Source organism: Panulirus ornatus, chromosome 54 (genome assembly GCF_036320965.1).
Source record: "Panulirus ornatus isolate Po-2019 chromosome 54, ASM3632096v1, whole genome shotgun sequence".
Lineage (NCBI taxonomy): Eukaryota > Metazoa > Arthropoda > Malacostraca > Decapoda > Palinuridae > Panulirus > Panulirus ornatus.
In genome coordinates, this window is record NC_092277.1 from 4,011,530 (window position 1) to 4,025,579 (window position 14,050).

At 38.0% G+C, this 14,050-nt stretch overlaps 1 protein-coding gene across 1 annotated transcript in view; it reads right to left on the bottom strand.

Annotated features, from left to right (window-relative positions):
• Positions 1 to 14,050, bottom strand: part of LOC139765356 (translation factor GUF1, mitochondrial-like) — a 135,554-nt gene that overhangs the window by 41,591 nt on the left and 79,913 nt on the right. Inside the window, exon 4 of the mRNA XM_071692738.1 lies at positions 4,826 to 4,954. Coding sequence (XP_071548839.1) covers positions 4,826 to 4,954 — 129 coding nt within the window. The remainder of the gene's footprint in view (positions 1 to 4,825; positions 4,955 to 14,050) is intronic.

Below are 14,050 nucleotides of genomic sequence, written 5' to 3' on the forward strand. Positions count from 1 at the left end.
ACTGCTCCTGTATCATGTAAACATAATTGTGAACAACAGTAACATGAACTGCTCCTGTATCATGTAAACATAATTGTGAACAACAGTAACATGAACTGCTCCTGTATCATGTAAACATAATTGTGAACAACAGTAACATGAACTGCTCCTGTATCATGTAAACATAATTGTGAACAACAGTAACATGAACTGCTCCTGTATCATGTAAACATAATTGTGAACAACAGTAACATGAACTGCTCCTGTATCATGTAAACATAATTGTGAACAACAGTAACATGAACTGCTCCTGTATCATGTAAACATAATTGTGAACAACAGTAACATGAACTGCTCCTGTATCATGTAAACATAATTGTGAACAACAGTAACATGAACTGCTCCTGTATCATGTAAACATAATTGTGAACAACAGTAACATGAACTGCTCCTGTATCATGTAAACATAATTGTGAACAACAGTAACATGAACTGCTCCTGTATCATGTAAACATAATTGTGAACAACAGTAACATGAACTGCTCCTGTATCATGTAAACATAATTGTGAACAACAGTAACATGAACTGCTCCTGTATCATGTAAACATAATTGTGAACAACAGTAACATGAACTGCTCCTGTATCATGTAAACATAATTGTGAACAACAGTAACATGAACTGCTCCTGTATCATGTAAACATAATTGTGAACAACAGTAACATTGAACTGCTCCTGTATCATGTAAACATAATTGTGAACAACAGTAACATGAACTGCTCCTGTATCATGTAAACATAATTGTGAACAACAGTAACATGAACTGCTCCTGTATCATGTAAACATAATTGTGAACAACAGTAACATGAACTGCTCCTGTATCATGTAAACATAATTGTGAACAACAGTATCATGAACTGCTCCTGTATCATGTAAACATAATTGTGAACAACAGTATCATGAACTGCTCCTGTATCATGTAAACATAATTGTGAACAACAGTAACATGAACTGCTCCTGTATCATGTAAACATAATTGTGAACAACAGTAACATTGAACTGCTCCTGTACTCACTCTCACACAAGTCATATTATGGAACCACATTAACTCATTACAACTGATAACCATCACAAACCATTCAAGTTCCAAGACTTAATAGCAATATATAACCATTACGTCAATATTTAGGAGTTACGTCAATGTTTGGGAGTTACGTCAATATTTAGGAGTTACGTCAATATTTAAGAGTTACGTCAATATTTAGGAGTTACGTCAATATTTAAGAGTTACGTCAATGTTTGGGAGTTACGTCAATATTTAGAAGTTACGTCAATATTTAGGACTTACGTCAATATTTGGGAGTGGCGTCAATATTCAGAAGTTACGTCAATATTTAGGAGTTACGTCAATATTTAGGAGTTACGTCAATGTTTGGGAGTTACGTCAATATTTAGAAGTTACGTCAATATTTAGGACTTACGTCAATATTTGGGAGTGGCGTCAATATTCAGAAGTTACGTCAATATTTAAGAGTTACGTCAATATTTAGGAGTTACGTCAATATTTAAGAGTTACGTCAATGTTTGGGAGTTACGTCAATATTTAGAAGTTACGTCAATATTTAGGACTTACGTCAATATTTGGGAGTGGCGTCAATATTCAGAAGTTACGTCAATATTTAGGAGTTACGTCAATATTTAGGAGTTACGTCAATGTTTGGGAGTTACGTCAATATTTAGAAGTTACGTCAATATTTAGGACTTACGTCAGTATTTGGGAGTTGCATCAATATTCAGAAGTTACGTCAATATTTAGGAGTTACGTCAATATTTAGGAGTTACGTCAATATTTAGGAGTTACGTCAATGTTTGGGAGTTACGTCAATATTTAGAAGTTCCGTCAATATTTGGGAGTTACGTCAATATTTGGGAGTTGCGTCAATATTTAGAAGTTACGTCAATATTTAGGACTTACGTCAATATTTAGGAGTTACGTCAGTGTTTGGGAGTTACGTCAATATTTAGAAGTTCCATCAATACTTAGGAGTTACGTCAATATTTGGGAGTTGCGTCAATATTTGGGAGTTACGTCAATATTGGGAGATACGTCAATATCTGGGAGTTACATCAAAATTCGGGAGTTACGTCAATATTTGGGAGTTCGTCAATATTTGGGAGTTCGTCAATATTTGGGAGCGAAGAGTGGAGGCAGCAGACGGAACCATAAGAGATGAAGTGAGAGGACTAAGGGGTTACAACAGCTCTATCGGTGCTGTTCGGCTGTGAGACATGTGATCGGTGCTGTTCGGCTGTGAGACATGTGATCGGTGCTGTTCGGCTGTGAGACATGTGATCGGTGCTGTTCGGCTGTGAGACATGTGATCGGTGCTGTTCGGCTGTGAGACATGTGATCGGTGCTGTTCGGCTGTGAGACATGTGATCGGTGCTGCTCGACTGTGAGACATGTGATCGGTGCTGTTCGGCTGTGAGACATGTGATCGGTGCTGTTCGGCTGTGAGACATGTGATCGGTGCTGTTCGGCTGTGAGACATGTGATCGGTGCTGTTCGGCTGTGAGACATGTGATCGGTGCTGTACGGATGTGAGACATGTGATCGGTGCTGTTCGGCTGTGAGACATGTGATCGGTGCTGCTCGACTGTGAGACATGTGATCGGTGCTGTTCGGCTGTGAGACATGTGATCGGTGCTGCTCGACTGTGAAAAATGTGATCGGTGCCGATTGGCTGAGACATGTGATGGGTGATGTTCGGCTGTGAGACATGTGATCGGTGCGGTACGGATGTGAGACATGTGATCGGTGCTGTACGGATGTGAGACATGTGATCGGTGCTGTACAGATGTGAGACATGTGATCGGTGCTGAACGAATGTGAGACATGTGATCGGTGCTGTACGGATGTGAGACATGTGATCGGTGCGGTACGAATGTGAGACATGTGATCGGTGCTGAACGAATGTGAGACATGTGATCGGTGCTGTACGGATGTGAGACATGTGATCGGTGCTGTACGGATGTGAGACATGTGATCGGTGCTGTACGGATGTGAGACATGTGATCGGTGCTGTACGGATGTGAGACATGTGATCGGAGCTGTACTGATGTGAGACATGTGATCGGTGCTGTACGGATGTGAGACATGTGATCGGTGCTGTAAAGATGTGGGACATGTGATCGGTGCTGTACGGATGTGAGATATGTGATCGGTGCTGTACAGATGTAAGACATGTGATCGGTGCTGTACAGATGTGACATGTGATCGGTGCTGTACGGATGCGAGACATGTGATCGGTGCTGTACAGATGCGAAACGTGATCGGTGCTGTACGGATGTGAGACATGTGATCGGAGCTGTACTGATGTAAGACGTGATCGGTGCTGCACGGATGTGACATGTGATCTGAGCGACGTGGATGTGAGACATGTGATCGGTGCTGAACGAATGTGAGACATGTGATCGGTGCTGTACGGATGCGAGACATGTGATCGGTGCTGTACAGATGTGAGACATGTGATCAGTGCTGTACAGATGTGAGACATGTGATCAGTGCTCTCCGAATGTGATGTATGTGATCGGTGCTGTGCGGATGAGACATGTGATCGATGCTGTTCGGCTGTGAGACATGTGATCGATGCTGTTCGGCTGTGAGACATGTGATCGGTGCTGTTCGGCTGTGAGACATGTGATCGATGCTGTTCGGCTGTGAGACATGTGATCGGTGCTGTTCGGCTGTGAGACATGTGATCGGTGCTGTTCGGCTGTGAGACATGTGATCGGTGCTGCTCGACTGTGAGACATGTGATCGGTGCTGTTCGGCTGTGAGACATGTGATTGGTGCTGTTCGACTGTGAAAAATGTGATCGGTGCCGATTGGCTGAGACATGTGATGGGTGATGTTCGGCTGTGAGACATGTGATCGGTGCGGTACGGATGTGAGACATGTGATCAGTGCTGTACGGATGTGAGACATGTGATCGGTGCTGTACGGATGTGAGACATGTGATCGCTATTCCCGTGCTGTACGAATGTGAGACATGTGATCGGTTGCCTGAAGAATGTGAGACGATGTGATCGGTGCTGTTTCGGCTGTGAGACATGTGATCGGTGCTGTACGGATGTGAGACATGTGATCGGTGCTGTACGGATGTGAGACATGTGATCGGTGCTGTACGAATGTGAGACACACATTTAGGGTCAGGAGACACATATGGTTCATTAAGATGAAGGTACATAATGACTGAAGGTAAGTGGGTCAGGAGACACATATGGTTCATTAAGATGAAGGTACATAATGACTGAAGGTAAGTGGGTCAGGAGACACATATGGTTCATTAAGATGAAGGTACATAATGACTGAAGGTAAGTGGGTCAGGATATACATATGGTTCATTAAGATGAAGGTACATAATGACTGAAGGTAAGTGGGTCAGGAGACACATATGGTTCATTAAGATGAAGGTACATAATGACTGAAGGTAAGTGGGTCAGGAGACACATATGGTTCATTAAGATGAAGGTACATAATGACTGAAGGTAAGTGGGTCAGAAGACACATATGGTTCATTAAGATGAAGGTACATAATGACTGAAGGTAAGTGGGTCAGGAGACACATATGGTTCATTAAGATGAAGGTACATAATGACTGAAGGTAAGTGGGTCAGGAGACACATATGGTTCATTAAGATGAAGGTACATAATGACTGAAGGTAAGTGGGTCAGAAGACACATATGGTTCATTAAGATGAAGGTACATAATGACTGAAGGTAAGTGGGTCAGGAGACACATATGTTGGCAGTGCACAATGATATAATCACAATTATATCATACCTGGAACAGCTGACGAGGTAAGACATCTTTTAATTTCTCACAGATCTTCTTGGCCAATGCTCTGGCTTGTGAAGCATGGATGATGGTTGACAATTCCGGTACAGCTCGTCCATTTAGCAGAATATCAAGCTATATAAGAATGAAAATATTAGGGTCATCACCTTCTCATACATCTTTCTTGATACTATTTCTTACATTAGTGAGTTTGAAAGAGGAACAGGTGAAGAAATGATCTCATTCACTCACATGTACTCTTGATCTGCTGTTATACTACTCTACAACGAGTACTTTCTCTTGACAACAATGCCTCACAAAACTTTCATGCATCTCCTTTCATGATTTATATGGCCGGCTACAGCCCATGGAGAGCACGTCGTTGCCCTATATAAACCATAACAATCCAGTTCATTCTAGTCATGGCATGTCTCCCATATGTACACTTAGGTCCTGATCATCTCTCACTCCATCTCCTCCTTGGTTTCCTACTTCCACTTGAGGCATGTATGGTAGCCATCAGCCAGCCTCTCCTCACTCAACCATCTCCCTCATCAACCATCTCATACAGGTTCCTCTCATGACCACACGGCGCTCTTACCTCATCATTTCTTAACTGACCTACCCTCCTCAGCCTGCCCTCCTCAGCCTGCCCTCCTCAGCCTGCCCTCCTCAGCTGCCCTCCTCAGGCTGCCCTCCTCAGGCTGCCCTCCTCAGGCTGCCCTCCTCAGGCTGCCCTCCTCAGGTTGCCCTCCTCAGCTTGCCCTCCTCAGCTTGCCCTCCTCAGGCTGCCCTCCTCAGGCTGCCCTCCTCAGGTTGCCCTCCTCAGCCTGCCCTCCTCAGGTTGCCCTCCTCAGGTTGCCCTCCTCAGCCTGCCCTCCTCAGGTTGCCCTCCTCAGGTTGCCCTCCTCAGGCTTGCCCTCCTCAGGTTGCCCTCCTCAGCCTGCCCTCCTCAGCCTGCCCTCCTCAGGTTGCCCTCCTCAGCCTGCCCTCCTCAGGTTGCCCTCCTCAGGTTGCCCTCCTCAGCCTGCCCTCCTCAGGTTGCCCTCCTCAGGCTGCCCTCCTCAGGTTGCCCTCCTCAGGTTGCCCTCCTCAGGTTGCCCTCCTCAGGCTGCCCTCCTCAGGTTGCCCTCCTCAGCCTGCCCTCCTCAGGTTGCCCTCCTCAGGCTGCCCTCCTCAGGTTGCCCTCCTCAGCCTGCCCTCCTCAGGTTGCCCTCCTCAGGTTGCCCTCCTCAGCCTGCCCTCCTCAGGTTGCCCTCCTCAGGCTTGCCCTCCTCAGGTTGCCCTCCTCAGGCTGCCCTCCTCAGCCTGCCCTCCTCAGCCTGCCCTCCTCAGGTTGCCCTCCTCAGGCTGCCCTCCTCAGCCTGCCCTCCTCAGGCCTGCCCTCCTCAGGCTGCCCTCCTCAGCTGCCCTCCTCAGGTTGCCCTCCTCAGGTTGCCCTCCTCAGGCTGCCCTCCTCAGCCTGCCCTCCTCAGCCTGCCCTCCTCAGGTTGCCCTCCTCAGCCTGCCCTCCTCAGGCTGCCCTCCTCAGGCTGCCCTCCTCAGGCTGCCCTCCTCAGGTTGCCCTCCTCAGGTTGCCCTCCTCAGGCTGCCCTCCTCAGCCTGCCCTCCTCAGCTGCCCTCCTCAGGTTACCCTCCTCAGCTGCCCTCCTCAGGTTGCCCTCCTCAGGTTGCCCTCCTCAGGCTGCCCTCCTCAGGCTGCCCTCCTCAGGCTGCCCTCCTCAGCCTGCCCTCCTCAGCTGCCCTCCTCAGGTTGCCCTCCTCAGGTTGCCCTCCTCAGCCTGCCCTCCTCAGGTTGCCCTCCTCAGGCTGCCCTCCTCAGCCTGCCCTCCTCAGGCTGCCCTCCTCAGGCTGCCCTCCTCAGCCTGCCCTCCTCAGGTTACCCTCCTCAGGTTGCCCTCCTCAGCCTGCCCTCCTCAGGCTGCCCTCCTCAGGTTGCCCTCCTCAGCCTGCCCTCCTCAGCCTGCCCTCCTCAGGTTGCCCTCCTCAGGTTGCCCTCCTCAGCCTGCCCTCCTCAGGTTGCCCTCCTCAGCCTGCCCTCCTCAGCCTGCCCTCCTCAGCCTGCCCTCCTCAGGTTGCCCTCCTCAGGTTGCCCTCCTCAGCCTGCCCTCCTCAGCCTGCCCTCCTCAGCCTGCCCTCCTCAGGTCATTCTCCTCAAACATCATAACATTTACAACCTGAGGTTATTATCATCAAACATAATAACATTCATAACCTGAGGTTATTATCATCAAACATAATAACATTTACAACCTGAGGTTATTATCATCAAACATAATAACATTCATAACCTGAGGTTATTATCATCAAACATAATAACATTCATTACCTGAGGTTATTATCATCAAACATAATAACATTTACAACCTGAGGTTATTATCATCAAACATAATAACATTCATAACCTGAGGTCATTATCATCAAACATAATAACATTCATAACCTGAGGTTATTATCATCAAACATAATAACATTCATTACCTGAGGTTATTATCATCAAACATAATAACATTCATAACCTGAGGTTATTATCATCAAACATAATAACATTCATAACCTGAGGTTATTATCATCAAACATAATAACATTTACAACCTGAGGTTATTATCATCAAACATAATAACATTCATAACCTGAGGTTATTATCATCAAACATAATAACATTTACAACCTGAGGTTATTATCATCAAACATAATAACATTCATAACCTGAGGTTATTATCATCAAACATCATAACATTTACAACCTGAGGTTATTATCATCAAACATAATAACATTTACAACCTGAGGTTATTATCATCAAACATAATAACATTTACAACCTGAGGTTATTATCATCAAACATAATAACATTCATAACCTGAGGTTATTATCATCAAACATAATAACATTTACAACCTGGTTATTATCATCAAACATAATAACATTCATAACCTGAGGTTATTATTAAACATAATAACATTTACAACCTGAGGTTATTATCATCAAACATAATAACATTTACAACCTGAGGTTATTATTAAACATAATAACATTTACAACCTGAGGTTATTATCATCAAACATAATAACATTTACAACCTGAGGTTATTATTAAACATAATAACATTCATAACCTGAGGTTATTATCATCAAACATAATAACATTCATAACCTGAGGTCATTATCATCAAACATAATAACATTCATAACCTGAGGTTATTATCATCATACATAATAACATTCATAACCTGAGGTTATTATCATCAAACATAATAACATTCATAACCTGAGGTTGTCATCAACAAACATACTAGAATTTACAACCTGAGGTTATTATCATCAAACATAATAACATTTACAACCTGAGGTTATTATTAAACATAATAACATTTACAACCTGAGGTTATTATCATCAAACATAATAACATTTACAACCTGAGGTTATTATTAAACATAATAACATTTACAACCTGAGGTTATTATCATCAAACATAATAACATTCATAACCTGAGGTTGTCATCAACAAACATACTAGAATTTACAGCCTGAGGTTATTATCATCAAACATAATAACATTTATAACCTGAGGTTATCATCAAACTTACTAACATTTACAACCTGAGGTTATTATCATCAAACATAACATTTACAACCTGAGGTTAACATCAAACAAAATAAGATTTACAACCTGAGGTTATCATCAATCATAATAACATTTACAACCTGAGGTTATTATCAACAAACATAACATTCATAACCTCAGGTAATTATCATTGAACATAATAACATTCATAACCTGAGGTTATTATCATCAAACATAACATTCATAACCTGAGGTTATTATCATCAAACATAATAACATTCATAACCTGAGGTTATTATCATCAAACATAATAACTATTACAACCTGAGGTTATTATCATCATACATAATAACATTCATAACCTGAGGTTATTATCATCAAACATAATAACATTCATAACCTGAGGTCATTATCATCAAACATAATAACATTCATAACCTGAGGTTATTATCATCATACATAATAACATTCATAACCTGAGGTTATTATCATCAAACATAATAACATTCATAACCTGAGGTTATTATCATCAAACATAATAACTATTACAACCTGAGGTTATCATCAACAAACATAACATTCATAACCTCAGGTTATTATCATCAAACATAATAACATTCATAATATGAGGTTATTATCATCAAACATAATAACATTCATAACCTGAGGTTATTATCATCAAACATAATAACATTCACAACCTGAGGTTATCATAATCAAACATAATAACATTCATAACCTGAGGTTATTATCATCAAACATATTAACATTCATAATCTGAGGTTATTATCATCAAACATAATAACATGCACAACCTGAGGTTATCATAATCAAACATGATAACATTCATAATCTGAGCTTATTATCATCAAACATAATAACATTTCACAACCTGAGGTTTTTATAATCAAACATAATAACATTTATAAGCTGAGGTTATTATAATAAAACATAATAACATTCATAATCTGAGGTTACTATAATCAAACATAATAACATTCATAACCTGAGGTTATCATCTTCAAACATAACATTTACAACCTGAGGTTATTATAATCATACATAATAATATTCATACACTGAGGTCATTATCATTAAATATAATAACATTTACAACCTGGGGTTACTATCATCAAACATAATAACATTTACAACCTGAGGTCATTATCATCAAACATAATAACATTTACAACCTGAGGTTATCATCAAACAATAACATTCATAACTTGAGGTTATCATCATCAAACATAACATTCACAACCTGAGGTTATTATAATCAAATATAATAACATTCATAACCTGAGGTTATTATCATCAAACATAATAACATTCATAATCTGAGGTTATTATCATCAAACATAATAACATTCATAACCTGAGGTTATTATCATCAAACATAATAACATTCATAACCTGAGGTTATTATCATCAAACATAACAACATTCATAACCTGAGGTCATTCTCATCAAACATGATAACAATTACAACCTGAGGTTATCATCAAACATAATAACATTCAAAACCTGAGGTTGTCATCAACAAACATACTAACATTTACAATCTGAGGTTATTATCATCAAACATAATAACATTCATAACCTGAGGTTATTATCATCAAACATAATAACATTCATAACCTGAGGTTATTATCATCAAACATAACATTCATAACCTGAGGTTATTATCATCAAACATAATAACATTCATAACCTGAGGCTATTATCATCAAACATAATAACATTCATAACCTGAGGTTATCATAATCAAACATAATAACATTCATAACCTGAGGTTATTATCATCAAACATAATAACATTCATAACCTGAGGCTATTATCATCAAACATAATAACATTCATAACCTGAGGTTATCATAATCAAACATAGTAACATTCATAACCTGAGGTCATTCTCATCAAACATGATAACAATTACACCTGAGGTTATCATCAAACATAATAACATTCATAACCTGAGGCTATTATCATCAAACATAATAACATTCATAACCTGAGGTCATTATCATCAAACATAATAACATTCATAACCTGAGGTTATTATCATCATACATAATAACATTCATAACCTGAGGTTATTATCATCAAACATAATAACATTCATAACCTGAGGTTATTATCATCAAACATAATAACTATTACAACCTGAGGTTATCATCAACAAACATAACATTCATAACCTCAGGTTATTATCATCAAACATAATAACATTCATAATATGAGGTTATTATCATCAAACATAATAACATTCATAACCTGAGGTTATTATCATCAAACATAATAACATTCACAACCTGAGGTTATCATAATCAAACATGATAACATTCATAATCTGAGGTTATTATCATCAAACATAATAACATTCATAACCTGAGGTTATTCATCAAACATAATAACATTCATAACCTGAGGTTATTATCATCAAACATAATAACATTCATACCTGAGGTATTATCATCAAACATAAATTAACATTCATCAAACTCATGAGGTTATTATCATCAAACATAATAACATTCATAACCTGAGGTTATTATCAACTAATAACATTCATACTAGATATCTCAATATAAATTCAACTGAGGTATTATCATCAAACATAATAACATTTACAACTGAGGTATTATCATCAAACATAATAACATTCATAACCTGAGGTTATTATCATCAAACATAAAACATTCATAACCTGAGGTTATTACATCAATACATACACATTATAAACATTCATAACCTGAGGTTATTATCATCAAACATAATAACATTCATAACCTGAGGTTATTATCATCAAACATAACAACATTCATAACCTGAGGTATTCTCATCAAACATAATAACAATTACAACCTGAGGTTATCATCAAACATAACATTCAAAACCTGAGGTTATTATCATCAAACATAATAACATTTACAATCTGAGGTTATTATCATCAAACATAATAACATTCATAACCTGAGGTTATTATCATCAAACATAATAACATTCATAACCTGAGGTTATTATCATCAAACATAACATTCATAACCTGAGGTTATTATCATCAAACATAATAACATTCATAACCTGAGGTCATTCTCATCAAACATGATAACATTCACAACCTGAGGTTATTATCATCAAACATAATAACATTCATAACCTGAGGTTATTATCATCAAACATAATAACATTCACAACCTGAGGTTATCATAATCAAACATGATAACATTCATAATCTGAGGTTATTATCATCAAACATAATAACATTCACAACCTGAGGTTATTATAATCAAACATAATAACATTTATAACCTGAGGTTATTATCATCAAACATAACATTCGTAATCTGAGGTTACTATAATCAAACATAATAACATTCATAACCTGAGGTTATTATCATCAAACATAATAACATTCATAACCTGAGGTTATTATCTTCAAACATAATAACATTTACAACTTGAGGTTATTATAATCATACATAATAATATTCATACACTGAAGTCATTATCATCAAACATAATAACATTTACAACCTGAGGTTACTATCATCAAACATAACATTTACAACCTGAGGTCATTATCATCAAACATAATAACATTTACAACCTGAGGTTATCATCAAACAATAACATTCATAACGAGGTTATTATCATCAAAAATAACATTCACAACCTGAGGTTATTATAATCAAACATAATAACATTTATAACCTGAGGTTATTATAATCAAACATAATAACATTTATAACCTGAGGTTACTATAATCAAACATTATAACATTCATAATCAGAGGTTATTATAACCAAACATAATAACATTCATAACCTGAGGTTATTATAATCAAACATTATACATTCATAATCTGAGGTTATTATAATCAAACATAATAACATTCATAGCCTGAGGTCATTATCATCAAACATAATAACATTTACAACCTGAGGTTATTATCATCAAACATAACATTCATAACTTGAGGTTATTATCATCAAACATAATAACATTTACAACCTGAGGTTATTATCATCAAACATAACATTAATAACTTGAGATTATCATCAAATATAAAAACATTTATAACCTGAGGTTATTATCATCAAACATAATAACATTCATAACCTGAGGTCATTATCATCAAACATAATAACATTTACAACCTGAGGTTATTATCATTAAACATAACATTCATAACTTGAGGTTATTAGCATCAAACATAACCTTTACAACCTGAGTTTATTATAATCAAACATAATAACATTCATAACCTGAGGTTATTATCATCAAACATAATAAAACTTCATAACCTGAGGTCATTATCATCAAAAATAATAACATTTACAACCTGAGGTTATTATCATCAAACATAACATTCATAACTTGAGGTTATTATCATCAAACATAATAACATTTACAACCTGAGGTTATTATAATCACACATAATAACATTTATAAACTGAGATCATTCTCATCATACATAATAACATTCATAACCTGAGGTCATTATCATCAAACATAATAACATTCATAACCTGAAGTCATTATCATCAAACATAATAACATTCATAACCTGAGGTTATTATCATCAAACATAATAACATTCATAACCTGAGGTCATTATCATCAAACATAATAACATTCATAACCTGAGGTCATTATCATCAAACATAATAACATTTATAACCTGGGAATAGTATAACTTAAAAATAGTTTAAGTGTTGTGAAAAGGTAATATTACTTATTTTATGTCTTTTATGACCATTGTACAAGCCATGGTTACAACCTTGGGTAGGTAGTTGTAGCAACAGCTGTACCATCTGACACCTTCCATAATAGAATACTACACGCTGGTGCTATGATCTATAGTACAAAGTTATTATAACTTACATGTATTACATTCTGTATTCATAGTGTACATTATACAGTTACACTTGGTGTACACAATATTGTTACACTTGGTGTACACTATGTTGTTACACTTGGTGTACACAATGTTGTTACACTTGGTGTACACAATGTTGTTACACTTGGTGTACACAATGTTGTTACACTTGGTGTACACAATGTTGTTACCCTTGGTGTACACAATGTTGTTACACTTGGTGTACACAATGTTGTTACACTTGGTGTACACAATGTTGTTACACTTGGTGTACACAATGTTGTTACACTTGCTGTACACAATGTTGTTACAGTTGGTGTACACTATGTTGTTACACTTGGTGTACACTATGTTGTTACACTTGGTGTACACAATGTTGTTACACTTGGTGTGCACAATGTTATGCTTCGTGTACACAATGTTGTTACACTTGGTGTACACAATACTGTTACACTTGGTGTACACAATACTGTTACACTTGGTGTACACAATGTTGTTACACTTGGTGTACACAATGTTACGCTTCGTGTACACAATGTTGTTACACTTGGTGTACACAATGTTGTTACACTTGGCGTACGCAATGTTGTTACGCTTGGTTTACACAATCTTGTTACACTTGGTGTACACAATCTTGTTCCACTTGGTGTACACAATCTTGTTACACTTGGTGTACACAATGTTGTTACACTTGGTGTACACAATCTTGTTCCACTTGGTGTACACAATCTTGTTACACTTGGTGTACACAATGTTGTTACACTTGGTGTACACAATGTTGTT